Source organism: Macrotis lagotis, chromosome 7, assembly GCF_037893015.1.
Source record: "Macrotis lagotis isolate mMagLag1 chromosome 7, bilby.v1.9.chrom.fasta, whole genome shotgun sequence".
NCBI classification, from domain to species: Eukaryota; Metazoa; Chordata; class Mammalia; order Peramelemorphia; family Peramelidae; genus Macrotis; species Macrotis lagotis.
This window is the reverse complement of record NC_133664.1, coordinates 59,560,227-59,580,345: the sequence shown is the minus strand read 5'-3', so window position 1 is coordinate 59,580,345 and position 20,119 is coordinate 59,560,227. Positions and strand designations below refer to the sequence as shown.

The 20,119-nt window shown below is 34.4% G+C and overlaps 1 protein-coding gene across 10 annotated transcripts in view; it reads left to right on the top strand.

Moving 5' to 3' along the window:
• The window catches only part of NEBL (nebulette), a 456,697-nt gene extending 440,586 nt beyond the window's left edge, over positions 1-16,111 (top strand). For all 10 annotated transcript variants that reach the window (XM_074192966.1, XM_074192965.1, XM_074192959.1 and 7 more), the window contains 2 exons: positions 4,512-4,618; positions 10,444-16,111. In XM_074192966.1, the coding sequence (XP_074049067.1) occupies positions 4,512-4,618; positions 10,444-10,620 (284 nt within the window). In that variant the 3' untranslated portion in view covers positions 10,621-16,111. The remainder of the gene's footprint in view (positions 1-4,511; positions 4,619-10,443) is intronic.
• Positions 16,112-20,119: the final 4,008 nt, after the last annotated feature.

The following is a 20,119-nucleotide window of genomic DNA, read 5'->3' as shown; positions in this document are numbered from 1 at the left end:
TTAGGTCACCTTACCTGTAGTCACATTTTACTTTCCCCTCCATCCTTCTCTCATTGGAGAATTCTCTCTAAGAATAAACACTAAACAGGAAGTACCCCTCCCTCCAAAGAAGTCTATAAAATAGACTTTATGTATGTTTTAGTTTTAATACTTCAGAAGACTCAAAATAAAGCCCAAACTCTTGGGGTCCTTGGTCAATCAGCCTTGCTATAGTGAAATGAATTTCAAGTTCCATCTCTGTTTTCATTGTTGCCTTAGGTTAACTACAGCTATTGTCTGTTGTTTGTACAGATGCTGAAACTAAAATCTCTAACTTAAACTTTCAGGCCATGAGATGACTGTGTTTTTATATTTCATCCATTGCAGTGGCAGTCTAGCATGACACCTGTTTCATAAAAATATACCAGGGATTTTTCCACAGATGAATCTTTTAACCATTGCAAAAAACAGAATAGTCTCTTACTTTTCCCTATTTTAATGTATTCCTTGGTTTTGTGGGAGGCTGTGACACACATGGCAGATTTCCTTCAACACATATATATGTATATACATATATATATATATATATGTAAAATCAGCCTAGATTTTGAGATGCTTTGAAATTCATCTTTTTTCCCCATTGTTTCATTTGTTTAGTTTCTAAATGAATGCATAACAACAAAAACATCATCTGTATTATTGGTCAGTTAAAAAAATATGACTTAGAAGGGCTTCTAAAGTGACAATTTTCTTTTCTAGATGTTTACAAAGTAAATGCAAAAGCCGAATAGATTGGAAAGAGCACCTAGTTTCCCTGAATGAGATCAAATGATCTGCCAACTGAACTACCTTTTAGGCAGAAAAAAAATCTGGCAGTGAGATTACTGAGTCTTTGTTAGTGACCACTGAAAGATCATGAAAAAAAAGAGGAGAAATACTTCAAGAATGAAAAGGGAACTAATATTCTTCCAATTTGTATTGAATAAAAAGGAGTGAAGTTGACTAGCTACCCATAGATCAATGAATTTGATTTGTTTCTCCAGCAAAATTCTAGAAAGGGTTGATTTGTAAACATCTAGAAAAGGAAATTGTCGTCAATAAAAAGTCATTTCAATCTAACCTTATTTCCTTTCTGGATAGGACTAATGGAAATCAAGAGATGCATCCCCAATTTCCAGTTTGCTAATTCCCCCTTGAGCAGACCCTAATTTGACACAAATATCTCATATGGTTAAAGGCTATATTAAGATAAATATACTGTCTCCTCTTGTTCTGAATACTGTATAATGTCTATACAAATAATCATTATCTGTCAAATAATTGGATGGTTGACTGAATTAATAGTGGCTGCCTCCATTTCATATAAATACAGACTTACTTACACATGCATGTATAATATGCATATATAATATATATATTTATATTTATATCTAATCTTGTGCCCTAAAAGTCAGTTCAGTTTAAAGCTTCAATACTCAATTTAATATATAATTTAATACTAATTTAATATAGACAATATAAAATTTATATAAAAAGTATATATATTATATATGAAATACATGTAAATTTAATTAAATAATAATTTTAAAATGAAGTTTTATTGTAGTTACAAACTTTTATATAAATAGCTATTAAAGCTTAAAATTTGGGGAAGCTAGGTGGCACAGTGGCCCTGGATTCAGGAGGACCCGAGTCCAAATCCAGCCTCAGCCACTTAATAATTACCTAGCTGTGTGACCTTTGGCAAGTCACTTAACCCCATTGCCTTGCCAAAAAAAATCCCCTTAAAAAAAAGCTTGAAATTGAACAAAGACTTCTGGAATATTCTATATTTTATTCTTTTGTGTATAACATATACATTTTCATTATATACATATTCCTTTTAACCTAATTTATGAGAGAATCACTTTATAGTTTTTTATATTTTTAAAATGAAAAGAGTTTAATGACATTATGTTTTACTGCATACTTTAAAAATTGGTTGTTAATGTTATGATATCATTTCCCAAGGTTCTTGAGATGGTCTTCCAATAACTTCCTAATGTGATAATTCTGACCATTTTCATCTTAACCAAATGCCTAGTCATTTAAAAATAATTTATAACAACACTGACATATAGATTATCAGAAGTATTGGGAAAAACACAACTCTAACCACTTAATATCATGATCGTCTGGAGAACACATTAATGAGCTGTAATTTTCTTATGATTAAGCTGTTTTAAAGTATTCATAGTCTAATATTTCAGCAGAATGAACTTGCCAGTTATAAGATATTCATTATTAACAGCACCTCAGGATGACATTTGTCAATTTCTGCTCATTATAAACCTGTACACAATACATCAGCATTTTGATTCTTCTTAATTTGCCAAACTCACTTTAAGGTATGGTCTGATATTGTAGACCACCATGACCAATAGCTAGAGCACCGAAGTTGGAATGAGGAAGCCTCATTTTCAAAAGATCAAATTTAGTTTCCAGTCTAAAGATCTCTTTATGGATGAACTATTGTATAGCCATATCTGCCCCATCTTGAATTACATGGACTTGAGTTTTTGAATGCCTAATATAAGACTTGAAATTTACCCTTATTAAAATTGACCTTCAATCAATCAATAATGATTGAATACGTGCTTCCTATATGCTAAATATTATGCTAGGCTCTATAAATGCAAATAGAATTGTTTTAAAAAAGTCCCTGCCTGTAATCAACTTATGTTATACTGAGGTATGTGTTTGTGTGTGAGGGATGGAGTTGAAATACAACATGTTAATAGAAGAGTAAATTCTAGATAGATAGAAAATAAAAAATGATTAGGTGTAGTGGCACCTGCTACTGGGAGAGGCTGAGGTTTGGTGTATCACTTGAATTTGAGAATTCTGAATTTCAGAAAGGCAAAAGCCAATCCATTGCCTGTATGATCTGGCAATAATATGATGAACCCCTGGAAATGGAAGTCATCTAAGGAAGATAAACCAACCCATGTCAAAAAATAAAGCTTCTGTACAAATCCATGAATGACTACTTTATCTGGATGGGATAGGGAAATCCAGTCTAGAAAGAGAGGAAGAATGGAAGGAAGGAAGGAAGGGAAGGAGGGAATGAGGAAGAAAGAAAAAGAGGAAAAGAAGGAATCAAGGGGGGAGGAAGGAAGGAAGGAAAGAAGAATGGCATGCAGGGATGAAATGACTTCAAGGTATGTGTAGAGAAAGGAACTGACAATGGGGAAAATCAGAAAAGCCTGTTGAAAAATATGACACGATATATTTGATTTTTGTCCAACATGTTAGCCCAGTAGGGAATATTTTTAAATCTTGAATATGTCTAGGGAGAATAAGCTAGGTCTCCCTTCATTCTGTCATTTTCAGATCAGGAATCCCTGCAGGGCAAACATTTGACATTCTGAAATATACATATCATAATACAGTATAAAAATCAATTTGAAATTTTGCTGAAACTCTCAGAAAATGGAGGAAAAAGTAGAGATAAAGATGTATCAATGGTGGCAGCTTTTTTCCTTTTTAGTTCTATAATAGTTTCTCTAGAATATGATGTCCTTGAATTTCAGTGGTTTTTTTTAATATGGGGGGGTGAATGGATATATATAAAATGTCCCAGGAGTCTTAGCACAATTTTAAGATTTAATCACTTAAATCTTAAGATATTTAGGAAATGCTGAATATGAACTGAGCAAACAATCTGATTAATGAAAGGGGAAGAAGGGGAAGAGATGCTTATGAGCTCAGTGAACATTATTCTGGTTAATTAAGAGGGAAAAGGAATACCTAGGAAATTTTAAAATGTTTTTAGCATTTTTAGACTATTTGCTTAGATGCCATAGTTAGACTGAATCTATATAAAGTTAAGGCTTTTAGGCCACTATTCTGTACAATTTATGGGAAAACATGGACAAGAAATGCTCAAAGTGAGAAGATCTGGCATGGTTGCTCTCCACATCAGTAAAGGAAGTATCTTTGAGGATCCTTCAAAGTATCTAAGTAATTTAATTAAAATTTAATAAGCATCTGCTTTTGCCTGAATCATTTATTATTTCCAGGAGACTAGTATAGTGTGTAAAGGACTTCTTTTAAATGAAACAGACTCATAATTGACTAAGACACATCACCATTAATAACTTTGGAATAATAATCAACTAATCCATAGGGGTGCTAGTGACCGGCAAGTTTGAGATTGACCATTTATCATTTATCTAAGAAGTAGAATATGAAATTAGCCCATACTTCCTGATGGATTGAATTCTGTGTACTACAAATCTTTTAAAATCTTTGTTTTAAGCCAGTTAACAGAATTTATGAGCTTGACTTCCCTATTTATGTTTGATATACTGATCTAAAGAGAACGTCTAAGTATTGCAATTCTAGTGCTATATCATTATTGAAAATGGCATTTCATTTCTGAAGCAGCTTTCACTGGTGGTTGCTGATTAAGAAGTCACCTGAGGACTTAGGCAAGATGTTTTGAAACCATCTGTAATGATTTCTTTTGTCTGTGTCTGTTTAATATGCAGCCCCTGTACTTCCTGGGGCCTACCAACAAAGCCAATCCCAAGGTTATGGGTATATGCATCAGACCAGTGTGTCATCCATGAGATCAATGCAACACTCACCAAGTCTGGTACGTATATACATTATAAATTTACTCATTGTTCCTTTGCTAGTAGATATTAGCCCACTTTGGCCTTTAGTCTTGTCTTGCATACATTGACTAAAATAAAAATACATTCAATATACCAGTTTGCTTGCTCATCTCAACTCTATTTAAATTCTGTAACTAATGACCCACTGAATATTATAGGGAAGAGATATCTATCTCTTTACTATGAACCTATTCAGACACTAAATGCATGAATTGGAAGATAAGCCAACTTCCTAGCCATTGTAGAAATACTTTCCTTGCTTTCTTGAAACATGATCATGCAACCTCCTTTTTTTGTGGCACTTCCAGTGACAAACAACCTGTTATATTTTCAAGTGCAACAAGTAATTTAAACATTTTGTGTGTCTAGAACATTGTCTATTTATGGGAAATGGATAGAAGACTTACAGAAGACATGGTCCTTGCTCTTGTGGTATTTATAGACTAGTGTTTTTATTTTGAGGGCTTATTGCAGGCAAACCTTTCCTTATAATGAGTTGAAAGTTCTTAACCCATGAAATATTTCATCCAAATTAATACAGCTGGTGTTGAAGTTGACAACCATTAGCATTAGCCAGCATTAGCAATTAGGTGATGTGATGAACAGAGCACTCGACTTGGAGTCATTAAACCTCATCTTCCTAAGCTTTATTGTGGCCTCAGACAGTTACTAGTTCTGCCACCCTGGTCATGTCACCTGTTGATTTTAGTTTCCTCATCCATAAAAGTAACTGGAGAAGGCAATAACAAGCTACATGAGAAAATTCCAAATGAGAGGACAGTGTCAGACACAACTGAAAAAGTCTGAACAACAAGAGCAAAAATATTAGTCATTTTTTTATTTCAGCAGTAATAAAAGAGAGTAAAAACTCAGTTTAAAAGCACTTGATACACCATAAATTCAGAGTTTTTTTTAAAGTGTGCAAAAAAATCTTTATTGTCTTTATCACTGTGATCTAAAAACTTTCAAGGACATCATTACCTTTGTCCTTTGACACCAACTTTTCAAAAAGGTTTCTATTTGATAAACACTAGTCAACTGATCTAGAATGAATCTTAGGGAATCCCTTGAAGAGTTGAAATGAGACAAATGAGAGAGAGAAAGAGTAAAATGATACAAAGATCCCAAACTTGCACAGAGATGTAGGTTATAATTCATATTCACTTAATTCATATTCACATAATTCACTTAATTAGCTTCTTGGTATGTTAGGGAGTGAATTATATCTACACTACCCATTTCACTGAGTAATGATGATCAAATGAGATTTAATATATATCATATGTCTTTTATATATAGTAAAATATATAATATATAATAAATAATCCATGATAATAGAATGCTATATAATATAGTTATATAATAATACAATGACATAATAATATAAGTATATAGAATATATAGTATGTGACAGTATACAATATGATTAATATATAGTAATATTGTATATAATAACTAATATATTATATATTAATCATAATATAACATAATGGCATAATAACAACCATAATAATATAACTATATGGACTATGTAGTATGGTATATCTTTATATATTTTATACATAAAATATGCATTATATATTATTATATTATCATATATCACATGCTATATAATATAATATAATATAATATAATATAATATAATATAATATAATATAATATAATATAATATAATATAATATAATATAATATACTATATACTGTATATGAATGAATATTTCTATATTCGTAGTTATATTCACAAGCACACATCCATTCTTTTGCACAAAAAGACAAAGATGTTTAAAGTGCCACCTAGCATTATAAAGTAATTACTCTATGGTCAATGGCAAAGAAACAAGATCAAAGATAAGTAGCATTTCTGTAGTGCCTTAAGACCTGCACTCAGTCCTTACAGAACACTCAGAGAATGGTAACTAGGAAGATGGATTCATGTCATCTGGGCATCATTTGAAGGAACTGGGGTCATGGAGCAAGGAGAAGAAGCTGTTTTAGAATACCGGTGTTAGAAGAACTGTCATGTTAATGAGAAATCTGACTTGACTCTGAATTTTGAGAGTAGATCTTGGAGCACTTGGGTGGGAGTTAAAAAGAGACAAAGTGGAACCTGATATCAGGAAAGCCATTTAACCAAAAGCACAATGGGTATCTTGGGAGGTGATGGGTTCACTTTCGCTTGTGGTCCTCAGTACTACAGCTCCTAGATATCATAGGGGGCTTTCTGCTCAAGACTTGTTTGGACTGGGCACCCTTTGAACTCCCTTCCAATGTAGAACTTCTACAATTTTTTAATCCTTTAGGGACCATGAGCACCACTGATTCTAGCCCAGACAGATTTGTGTGACTTTGAGCAAGTCACAATCTCTGCTTCAGATTCCTTAATTGTAAAATGGGGATAATAATAGCACCTATCTCCCAGAGTTAGCACATTATAGGCATTTGAAAAATTTCTCCTTCTTCCCCTTTTCCCTCCCTTTCTTCCTTCTTTTCTTCCTTATGACAAGCAGAGAAATGATCTAAAGGAATATGCTATAAATCATATGAATGGACAGAATTCCTTTGATTCATTTCATACCTCTCTTGTGAAAATAGATTTTTAATATTACTATAAGAAAAACTCACTGTTTGACTAGTCTGTCAACCATTTATTAAATATTTATCATGTGGCATTCACTGGGCTGAGTTCTCAGAATACAAAGAAAGAGCAAAGATACTTCCTGCCCTCAAGGAGATTACATTTTAATGCATGAACAAAAAATAGATGTAGGCTCTCTCTATATAAAAAGTAGATGGAAAGTTATTTTAGAGGAGAATTATTTGCAACTGGGAAGAACTGAGAAAAGCCTCCTGGAGGAGGTGGTTTTTGAACTGAGGCTCAGAGGAAGGCATCCACTCTGACCTAAAGGTGAAGAAGGAGAATATTCCAAGCATAAGTAGTCAATATGAAATTTGGTGGATCATTTGTGAGCAACATCAGATAAATGCATGTGGCTATATAGGGGGTATAGATCTTCATATTTGATCTTAGGGATAATAGGAAACTGCTGGAATCTCTCTCTCTCTCTCTCTCTCTCTCTCTCTCTCTCTCTCTCTCTCTCTCTGTCTGTCTTTCTCTCTTAGTCTCCTTTGCTGAATCTTCATTCAGGTTCCATTTACTAACTTTAGGTATCCAATAACACTCTGTCCTGGGTCTTTTTCTCTATAAATTTAGTAGATTCTTTGCTGTCATTTAGTGAGTTCTTTCCGGTTGTGAGGAGAGATTTGAAGTAGAGACCTTCTAGGAGACTATTACAGTATTTCATCCAAGAGGTGATGAGTGTCTGAACTAGGACGCTGCCTGCGTGACCAGAAAGAATAGGATATGGTTAAGATATGAGTAAAAATAAATTAAACTTTGATAACCGATTGGAGTAATTGAAATCAAGTCAAGGTCATTAGTCCAGATGACTGGTAAAGCACTTTTGGGGGTAAGATACTTTTAATATTGGGAAATTAGCAAGAGAAATGGATATAGGAGGAAATATAAATGACTTTTCTTTTAGGTATCCAAAAATAGTTGAGATGCTTATGGGAGAAGTCTGTTCAAATTTGGCATTCAGTGATTTGAGACTGGACCTCACAGGAGAGATTAAGATTCAATAGATAGAAGTGGTAATCTTCTGTATGGAAAATTGAACCCACTAAATGACAGCATGTATAGAGAAAAGGGCCCGAGACAGAATCTTGTGAGATACCTACAGATAATAAATAGGATATGAATGAAGATCCAGTAAAGGAGTGGTCAACAAAGGAGGATCACAGGAAAGTGCAGTCACAACAACCAAAATCCCGAGAGCAGAGAACATCCAAGAGCAAAGGGTTCTCAGTGAGAAAATCAACATTATTGCTTGCTGTAGTAGAGTGAACAAGAAGTTGAGGCTTGAGAAAAAAACATAAGATTTGTCAAGGAAGGCGTCACTGGGCACTTTAGAAAGAGCTGTTAGAGTTGACCGGAGAAATCTGAAACCAAATTGCAGAGGGTTTGGAATAAAGTGAGAGTAGGGAAAGGGGAGGTACAATGAAGAAGAATTTTTAAGCAAAACCCAATATGTACCAATGGCAGAGCAGGCACTGAATATAAAATGGCTTTCTAATACCACAAATGTTATCTTGATGATTAATTTTAATGCTAATAATAGTTATAATAATAGCTAGTCACATTTATATACCACTTTAAGATTGATATTAATATGCTATTTTAAGTTTTAGAAAGCCCTTTACATATATTATTTCACTTGGGAATGAAAGTGTTTATTTTTTCTATATTTGGGAGAACATTCATATCTGAAGAAGAACCCCTGGCTTATCCATTCTGAATTCACATTTTAATAAGCTGGGTTGAGTTTAGATTTAATATAAATAAAAATACATATATATATGTGTGTGTGTGTGTGTGTGTGTGTGTGTGTGTGTGTGTGTGTGTATACGTATAGACCCATTTCATAGTTCTTGGCACCTTGTAAACACCTAATAAATGTTTGTTGAACTGAAATTTTGTTCTGTACATTCTTGTACAACTATTCAGGTTGACACTAGTGAAAAATCATGATAGGACCCCAGGGTAATATCATGTCTGCCAAGTGCCGGGTCTGCAAATATTTACTCTCTGTTTGGTCTGGCATAGAAGTGTCTACCTGAAGCTACTTCTAGAAATTTTTTCTTGCTGTGGTTGTTTTGATGTCATTAGAACTCCAGTGTGGCTTACTCAGTGAAATTCTAGATTTGGAGATGAAAAGGTTTTGGTTCAGATCTTATCCAGGACACCTGCCCCTCTGTAGGTATGAGAAATCAACCTATATCTGTGAACTTCAGTTTCCTAATCTGTAAAAATGGAAGGGGGTCATACCTGCAGCATATAACTTAAAGAGACATAATGAAGCTAAAGTGAGATCATGTTTAAAATTCTATAAATGTGTTGGGGAAGCTGGATGGCACAGTGGATAAGAACACCAGCCCTGGAGTCAGGAGGACCTGAGTTCAAATCCAATCTCAGACACTCAATAATTACCTGTGTGACCTTGAGCAAGTCATAACCCTATTGCCTTGCAAAAAAGCAAAAATAAACAGTTGTGGCCATAGGATAGAGTAATTTCCAGTAGAATATTACTTCAAGGGATACTTCCAGGCAAAGTCTTACTTCCATGCTATGAGAGATGACTCTTGATTTTGCAAAGGTTTTGCCAGCAGAGAGTAAGCTCTGATGTGTTCTTTGGTGCTGGGAAAAAATCCAACTTCAAATTCAGACCTGGCAGCAATCTAGAGTCCCAAGAGAAATGGAAAGATGTCCTTTGATGATCATAGCATAAAGATCATCTACTAATGGTGAAAAATTTTGATCAAGTGAGGTTAAATTCTCCATTGGTGAAATCACAGGGCCTTGGAATTTCCAATAAATAAATAAATAAATGATATTTATAGAGTGCATTAAAACTTGCAAAGTACTTCTTATTTATACAGGATGTTCCAAAATTTATTAATGCTTAAAAGTGCTTAGGAATACCATGGGTGAGTGTGTGTTATTCTTGTCGGTGTTGTTTTACAACAACCCTGTGAAGCAGAGCCCATAGGAACTGTGATCCCTATTTTATAGATGAGAAAACTGAATCATAGAAAGATAAAGTGACTTGTCTATGATCTTGGGGGTTTGTCTGTCCAGCTAATATTTGAACCAAGGCTTCTTCCTGCCTCCCAAGTCTTTTGCTTGATCCAGCTATGATTTTTAATTCTTGGTACTCAAAGAACATCCCTTATTTTCCTTTGACAGAGGACCTATCGAGCGATGTATGACTACAGTGCTCAAGATGAAGATGAAGTTTCCTTCAGGGATGGTGACTATATTGTCAACGTGCAACCCATTGATGATGGATGGATGTATGGCACTGTGCAGAGAACTGGGAAAACTGGAATGCTTCCAGCTAATTACATTGAGTTTGTTAACTAATTCTTTCTCCTCCTTCCCTTTTGAGCTTTATTCTAATATATTCTAAAACCTAACCTTTTTAAAAAGATGAAAGATACTTTTAAGACCACTTATTAGCTATTTTATCACTGAGATAAGTCAGTCCTTAAATTGAAAAATAGACACACAGGTCCCAGGAAAAAAAGGTGGGCTCTCAGCCAAAAGTAGCAGTATATTCTGTCATTCTTAAAACCAACCAACCAACTAAGTTACTGTGACTGTGCTGGTAACTGTGTTAATGGTTTCCTCTGGTTCCCTCTTGATCTCTTATGTAAAATGTACTTTTCTGGTATTGAAAAGAGACCTTGCCTTCTCCCTCTAATCTGATAAATAAAGGAAACTTCTTAGCTGTCACTCTAGAATTATGAGAGATCCAGTCCATTCAAGTAAAATTAATATCCCCAGTAGTCTCCAAGCTGTTTAAATCTAGACTCATGAGGCAGGTACCCAATTCAATTTTGATCATCCAGTTGGATATTTTTAAGGACTGGCATAGAACAGACTGGTTAAAATCACATTGTCTTATCCAGTAGCCATAAGGGATAAATAAAGTTTTGCTCACACAGTAAAAAGATTCCCAGATTTCTCAGCACAATGGCACCTGTGCTTTCCATATGAATTCCCAGCTATATCCCTCGCCTTCACTTACATTTGGTGGGGCAAACTGGTTAAGACTCCCTTTCTGCTTTCTATTATTATTCCTCTAAATCTAATTCAGGGAAAGAAATACAATATTTGCTTGGCCTCATAAAATGTCAGGGCCAAATAACTCCATAGCTACTCTGCAAAGGCCTAAATTCAAATGCTGCCTATTTTCCTTCCCTAATCTCCTAATTACCCAAGACAGGCTTAAGCTTATATACCATATGCAGCCTTACTGCATAGCCCATAAACATGCTTACTCCTGTCATAACAGCCAAATGCATAGCTGATTAAAAGAAAAAAAGCAGCCTCCTATTTGCCAGCTCATCACAAAAAAAAATTACATTTTGAAAATTTGCTTGAGATTCTTCTTCTGTGCTGCATTCTAATTTTGAAGGAGTTACAACTTTAGGAAATAGATTTATATTCTAGTAAATAAATAATTTAGATATTCCTTGAGCAGCTTTCACTGACAATGCTTCTATATTAAGGAAAATAAAAAAAGGCTAATAGGATCTGGTGAAAAATTGAATTTGAATGAAAAGTTTTGAAAATTATAAAAGAAAAGTTATTGGAAAGACAGATTCCATTTAAAATATAATGAATGAGTGATTCTCATTTGGCTTCTGGCATAGTAACTCATCAACCTAAACTGGTTAGGTCAAAGATTCTCTTTCAACTTTGTATTATGACTCCTCTAGACTTAATTCTGGGGTGTTGAGATGGGAATAGGAAATTCATTAGAGATTTTCAGCTTAGACATAATGAATTGTTCTTTAGCTTAGGAGTGATCATAAAGGCTGATGTTTCCCACAGAAAATAGTAAAAAAAATTCCCATCAAACTATTGCTTCTTTTACCTGGGGGTCACAGTGTCTTGAAGCCAAGAGATAAATGCAGGAGCGAAGGTGTAGATATACCTACATTTTTTTTTTCTGATTTTGTAGTTTCTTGGCGTCTTCAGTGAGATTATTCACAAAGAACATCTGGATTATTTGCACCAGTACCAAGCTTTGCTTAATACTTTATTTTTTTTAATTCTCCAAATATTTAGTAAAATTTACAATGCTTACAGGGGATATCTATAGCACAGAATACGTTAGAAAATTTAAAGATAACAATAAGCCCAAAATAATATCTTGTAACTGAAAATCTAATGGGGCCAAAGCTAAATGTCTGTTGAGATTTTATACCTTTAAAAATCTGCATTGTCTTAGTTGGTGAAGAGGGTGGAGCCACAAAAACCAATAAGCTATATTACAATCGAATCATGTCTGACTTGACAAGTGAAAATTTCAATCAATCAAGCTTATTTTGAATGGGGGTTGTGGTGGTAATAACATCACCTACTAATGGATTTGACTGTTTTCATTTGTCATTTACTTAGAAAGTTATTTAACTGAATCAATGCAATCAGCCAACTGTTTTGAGGGGTTATTGAGGCACAGTCTAAGGAAAACCTAATATGTAATTGAGTTGAAGAATGTGCTTTAACAAAAACTCAATCTAAAGGAAATAAGCCTCGTCATTTCCATTTGATTTTTAAGTAAATATGTAAGTTCCAAGGCTCACGATAGACCATTTTCTGTGATAAGTTAGAAAAAAAAATAGTAAAGGAAGACAGCATTTGGTGACTTCAATTTCAAACTAAGTAGAAGTTGGCTATAATTTCTTACAAACTCATATGGAGGACTCCCCTGGAAAACTGACATTAAGTGATCATTAGAATCAGGGCTACAAAGTGACTATAAAGTGATAACTTAGTATTTTATATTTATTCTGTGGTTTCAAAAGTCAAATTAAAAAAAAATGTAAGCACTTACATGAGAGCACAAGTTTCCACAGAGATGCAGTGTTCTATTTCCAAGCTTCACGTAAGATCTAGCTATCAATAAAAATTACTTATATTCTTCATGTATTATCAATTAAGAGGCAAGTGTCAGCCTTGAACTAATTGACAGTGTTGTAGATGAGGCAAAACAAGCTGCTATGTACTCTGAAGATCACAATTTGGTATTATTGTTCATGGCTACCAAATCTTGTTCTGATATTAAGTATCTCTGACGTAGGCAGGAGGAATGCCGGAAGCAGAGAAATCTTATACCAAAGCACTATTTCTACAATGTCACAATATTTTTAGAAAGTGCATTCTTTGTGTTCTGCTCTTCTTTATAAACACTCCTCTTGTGCCACCCCCACCCCCATTCTAATTCAGTTTGGCGGCATCTCTCTCATTTAAACACTGACAGCAAAGGAACAAATATAGGTATCTTATTTTATCAAGTCTCTGAGAACGGCAGCATGCCAAAAAATAGAAAGGGTGAATGTCCCTACCTTTTGACCATGGGATGTTTGCAAGAGCGATAAAAGCAGCCAGACCAGTTTGATACATTTTTTCAAGGTTCCCCAGAACAACAATAACAACAAAAATTCAAAACTGTGTGTGAATCATTCTTCTCTTGAGAATGATGTTAACAAGGACATATTTCTTCTGTTGTAAGTAAGGTTTTGTAGTACAAGTTTTTACTAATTCTTATCTAGGAGAGCTTTCTATTTTTAACCTGTGGCAAAATGAATTCTTCTTTGTCATCTTGTTATCATCAACTCTAATTAGCAGCATAATCCAGTTTGCAGTGTTGGGATCCATATCTCATGTCCCACCAAGCTTGGCAGAACATGTAAAGTGTGTAAGCACAATTCTCAGAACCACCTTGTATAGACCTGCTATTTTAGCAGGGCATGACTCAGTCTATGTTTTTGCTTCTTTCATCAATTAAGTGAAGTGATGAGCTTAAAAATGTTATTTTGCTTGCCCCCCCCCCCCAATAGACTAACCTGTCTTTGTTCTGCTTTGGTGCATTTCAAAGATTAGGAGAAGTCCCTTCTCAAAGAGGCAATGGAATGACTCAAGTTGCCAATCTAGTTCAGGTTCATTCACCTTCACTGGAATGTTTTAAATGCAAAGATAATTAAAATGTGGTTACTCTTTAAAAGCACACATGTGTAAACATGGAGATTGTAAAAAAAGATTTTATTATATATTTAATAAGATGGGTGCCTTGTTGATTACCCCCATTTGTCCACATGGCCTTTGAAAGAAAACCAAGCAAGTTTCTGTTGCCAATTCTACAGGAATGCTCATATAATATATATGATTTGTATTTTAGGAAATGGGAAGCTCTGGAAAAAAGGAGAGCTCTCTTTGCCATTCAACCATATTGGAATTAATAACTAATTGCATTCCACTTTCAGAAGATTCAAACTCATAAAAATGAAAGGGCATTTTTAAACTCTTCCATCTCTTCCTTGAGAGTTCCTTGGGGACTTAGAATACCTCTAGGTCTTTATAACACAAGGGTTAAATTTAGTTTTGGGAATTTTTTTTAGTATCTCTTAGACAAAAGAATTACGAGGCACAAGCATTTGGCAGAATTAACTCCATGCAAAGAACATTGTTTCATGAATTCCTTGATCATTCAGCTCTTTGCCTCTAAAAATCAAAAACCTGTGTAGATAGGTAGACCTGTAAAAGTTGCAAGATTATGGTTGTCCTGAGCAATATGAAATATGGAAACAAAAAACGTTAGTTAAGTACTGTCTTAGTAGTAAAGCATATAAATTAGGTTAAAATGCTAAATGAAAGTAGCTCTTTGAAATACTCTACGCCCTTCAGGGCTCTTTGCAGGCAATTGCCAGCCATGGGTGATCTACAAAGCTGAAACTTTAGATAAGCTGTAGCAATTATTCCAAGATGCTTTAGACTATAAGAACCCCACATCCACAGGTCTGAAAGAAGCCTCACGGCCATCTGTTGCCCCTCAAACTCTATGCTTCACTACAATCTATTTGTGGGGATTTCGTATGCTTTTTGTGTCATATACAATATAAAGTTTGCATATTACACTTAAGTTGTAATCCATTTGCTGTTGAGAATGAACTATATTGAAAGATGAAAGAATATTGCACGACAATCAGGTGCCTGGACAGGGTGCTGGATCATCAGAAAATAGCATTGAATGTACCGTTAACATGATGTAGAAACTATAAGCTATTGATTTTTGCCATATGATATTAAAAAAATAGTAAAAAGGACCACTGGGCAGTTTGGCTTATATTTGCTTTAAAGTCTGTAGAATTTGAATTTGTTATCTTGCTTTTTTTAAAAACAGAACTGTATTTGCTTAAAGGACATGTAGTTAAGAAGGAAACAATGTTTTTTGAATGGAGGGGCTTACAGAATGATGTCATGTGTTGATATAATTTGGTTTTTGTTATGCAGATTGTTAACACCAGCTATTAAAATATATTTTAGTAGAAATGCTTTAATTCATGTTCTTTTCCCTTTACACTGTGAATCTTGAAGCCTTGGTGGACTACAACAAATTCATGCTAACCCAAATACTAACCTATGCAAACTAGATCACATTTCATTTGATGTCACAGTGAATGTAACTTGGTATTTTTTCCCCTGCCTATTGTACAATGGCATTTCAAACAAATGGTTGAGTCTCACATCATGTATGTCCATCGCGGTCATTGAACGCAGTCCTCAATGCAACTGTCGTCATTGGGATCAGTTTAGCAGCAAAGTACCAGTTCATTTGGATTGGTTGATGGATTATTAAAATGCAAATGTCCAGTGATGTACCCCTACTGTAGCTCCAGCTTGCTCACTCTGAGTGTTTTCCTCAAGTAGAACTATGTATAAAGATGCCCTACTTCAGGGTTTGGATATTATTTTCTCCATTCTGTATCTGTGAAACTTTATAAAAGCATTTATTTTCCATTCTTCCGCACTTGGTTTGCTTAAATAAATGCAGGTAATGATGAAATGGGGTCTAATGCTTGACTGTCACATTGGGAAACAAGATAATGGCTTATTAGGTTGGATACAACATTAAGCAGTAGCTGAGTAGAGTCATTAATTAGATATGAGAGGTGGACATGTTGGACCACATGGCAGTCCATCAGCTAGAGGTACATGTAACACTATCAATTATCTAAAAGGGCTTTTCCAATTAAGATGCAGTTAAAAGGAATTGTTATGGTCCTTTCCCAAGTATAGCGTCTCCTTATAACACAATAAAATGTAGTCTTGTTAATTTTGCTTCAGTGTTTATTTACCAGTATCATACTCAATAGTGCAAATTTTAACTTTTTACATTTATTCAAGGATAAGACCAATTTATAGCAAAGAATAGAAAGCAGGGATTAAACACATGATTAGAATAATACCATGATGCTCACATTAAGTGGTCTTCCATTTGTCAGATGAGATATTATTTTTATTTCTAATTTTTTCTATGATTTAAAAAAAACTAAATTAATTCTTAGGAAAACCTTGGATGCTCTTGTCTAAATTTCTTGTGGCTCACTATATTTTTATTTGGTAATATATGACTCAGGGCAACATGAAAAAGTGAAATGAAAACTGGATTTGAAGTCAGAGGACTTCAGTTCAAATCTTAGTTCTTTCATTGTGTGAACTTGACAAATTACTTAAAACATTGAACCTCAGTTTCTTCATTTGTAAAAAGAGAGAGACTAGATAGATAGTCTTTAAGATCCCTTCCAATTCCAATATACTATCCCAGAATCCTTTGAGTACTGAACTGATGAACTTTTCAGATAAATTTCAATATAATTCTCCTCAAACTCTTTGTTTAGGTGCTGCAGGGGATAGAATGTCGGGCCTGAAATCAGAAAGATTCATCTTCCTGAGTTCCTATTTGGCCTGACACGGGTTACATCACACTAAATGACCTTAACCTTGTTTGTCTCAGTTTTCTCATCTGTAAAATGAATTGGAAAAGAACATGGCAAACCATTCCAATAGCTTTAGACACCCTAAACGGATTCATGAAAACTTAGATGTGACTAAAACAACAACATTTTTAGAAAACAAATCTCAGTTGCTATGTAGCAAATAAATTCATTCTTTTAGTGATAGCAGTACTCAAAAATACTGAAGTTGACATTATCATTGTAAAGCAATTTCAGTGTGACTGTCTTATAATTTCTGCAGTATAGACAACTAGATAACATGGCTTGGATGGAGTAATTTTTTGCAACATTAGAGTAATAAGTTTTAGTTTGAAAGTTCAACATATTTTAATTTTTATTGTGATATGTAAAAAAATTACAAAATGAGTTACACAAGTAAGATAATCTACCATTAAGCATCTTTTCCTATTAAAATTTTAGAAATACCAAAGGATAAAATACAATCAAAATCCTATTTTTTCCTCTGTGAAAATGCTTTGCTTCTACATAGAAAGATCTGAAACTGATTGCTCAAAATTAAATATAGGCCATATGCTAACTTCACATATCTTTTGTAGTTCTAAGCAAAATTCTTAGATCTTTGTCTATTGTATAAAACATTATTTGGGAGTGAGTTGGACATAGTTGAGAATCTGAAAGATTAAATAAATTTAAAGGATAAGGAAGTTAGAATGAAAACAGAATCTAACTTCCTAGTTTCATATTTCTACCATGGAATCTCACTTTTCACCTTCTGTCAATTTTCCTTCTCTTTCTCTTTTTTCTTCCTTTCTTTCTCTTTCTCTTTCTTCCTTTCTTTCTCCCTCCCTCCCTTCCTTCCCTCCTTCCCCCTTCCTTTGCTCCTTCCCTCCTTTCTTTCTTTCTTCCTTCCTTCTTTCCTTTCTTTCTTTCTTTCTTTCTTTCTTTCTTTCTTTCTTTCTTCTTCCTTTCTTTCTTCCTTTCTTTCTTCCTTTCTTCCTTTCTTCCTTTCTTCCTTCCTTCTTTCCTTCCTTCCTTCTTCTTCCTTCTTTTCTTTTCTTTCTTTCTTTCTTTCTTTCTTTCTTTCTTCCTTTCTTTCTTCCTTTCTTTCTTCCTTTCTTCCTTCCTTCTTTCCTTCTTCTTTTCTTTCTTTCTTTCTTTCTTTCTTTCTTTCTTTCTTTCTTTCTTTCTTTCTTTCTTTCTTCCTTCCTTCCTTCCTTCCTTCCTTCCTTCCTTCCTTCCTTCCTTCCTTTCCTTTCCTTCCTTTCCTTTTCCCTCCTTCCTTCCTTCCTTCCTTCCTTCCTTCCTTCCTTCCTTCCTTCCTTCCTTCCTAGTTAAAATGAAAGAATGATACAGAGACTGAGATAATGGGTTGGGTGAAATGTGTGTTTGAGTTATTCCATCACAGATAATAGTAAACTTTTCTGCATTCCTGATTTGGCAATCAGCAAAATGGGTCTTCTCATCATTTTTCCCTTTAATACCAATTAGAGGTATATTTTCTAATCTTTGAGGATTTCCCCTTGATTTTAGTAAAATTCCCTATGACTTCAAAGCATCATCAAATTCATATAATTGCTAGAAGGTATTTTGAAAACTCCAAATAAGTAAGGTCATTATCTGAATCTTAAAGTTGAAGATGAGATGCCAGCCCTTATTGGTCAAAGGAATTTCCTCCCTGGGAACTCTCTATGACAATGAAATTCAAGATCTCCAAAAAAAAAATTAAATAAATCACTGTTTTCAAGTTGGAATGTTTTTTAAATTGGAAGAACTTATTCCTCCTGGTTTTTGTTGGGAATATGCCTGGTAAAGAGTCTATATTATGGAGTCAAGGAGGTTCTGCAATGTTGGTTTTGAGAAGCAGCATGATACAATGTTCTAAATGTTGGTTTTGAGAAGCAGCATGATACAATGGACAAAGGATGGAATTTAGCATCTGAGGGTCTGGAGGTCAAATCCTAGCTCTGCTACCATCTGTGTGACCTTGGGTAAGTCACTTACTTCTCTGGGCTACAGTTTCTTCATCTACAAAATGAGGGATTTGGCCTCATTGATCCCTCAAGTCCCATCTAGCTCTAAATCTGTGGACCTAGGAGTATGTATAGTATTTTCATGATAATATAGAAACATATGGAATAGAAAAATTTCTTTGGTAGAAATTAGCTAAAAGTGCATCCATTTATACTCATATTTTGGGAAGTATATTGATAAAATTATGCTTCTTTAATCCCACAGTCCAATTCTGGTTTGTTTGTTTGTTGTTGTTTGTTTGTTTGCATGGCAATGGGGTTAAAAGACTTGCCCAAGCTCACACAGCTAGGTAATTATTAAGTGTCTGAGGCCCTAATGGAACTCAGGAACTCCAGGGCAGGTGCTCTATCCACTGCCCCACCTAGATGCCCCACCCATAGTTCAATTCTAAAGCCTATATTGGGAGTTTTTGGCATGAAGTCCATAGGCTCCCAAGGAGTCTATTGGCTAGCTTTCAGAAGGTCCATGAATTTGCATGGAAAAAAATCATGCCTTCACTTTCACTAATTTACATTTAACCTTTCCTTTATGAATTTTAATATATTTACATATTTTATACATACATATTTGTATTTATACATACATATACACATATATAAAATTCTAGGAAAAGACATATAGTCTTCACCAAACTGCCAAACAATTTGATGAAACAAATATGGTTAAGAAGGTCTGCTGTAGAATCTCCTGTTGGAACCCTTCAGCACTATGCCCTCTTCTTGGCATTTCTTCCTTCCTGCTTCCATTTTGCGCACCACTGAGTAAACACGATGGAGATGAGAGGTTTTTTTTTTTTATCCTAGAGAAGTCATATCAATCACAATGCTATTCCATGAAGATCCAAAAAGGCAAGAGGCTGGTTTACTAGAATATGGAATCTCTAGAACCAACTCTTCCACTGCTTATTTTCCCCCCACAACTGAAAAGAAATGCTCATAGGAAATATTCCTATCCAGTACAGTCTAGAAGGTAAGTTTGCCTGGCTGAGTGACTTGATCTATTTGACAATGATATGGTCAGATCAATATAATGATTCACTTTGGTGACAAAGATAACCCAAATGG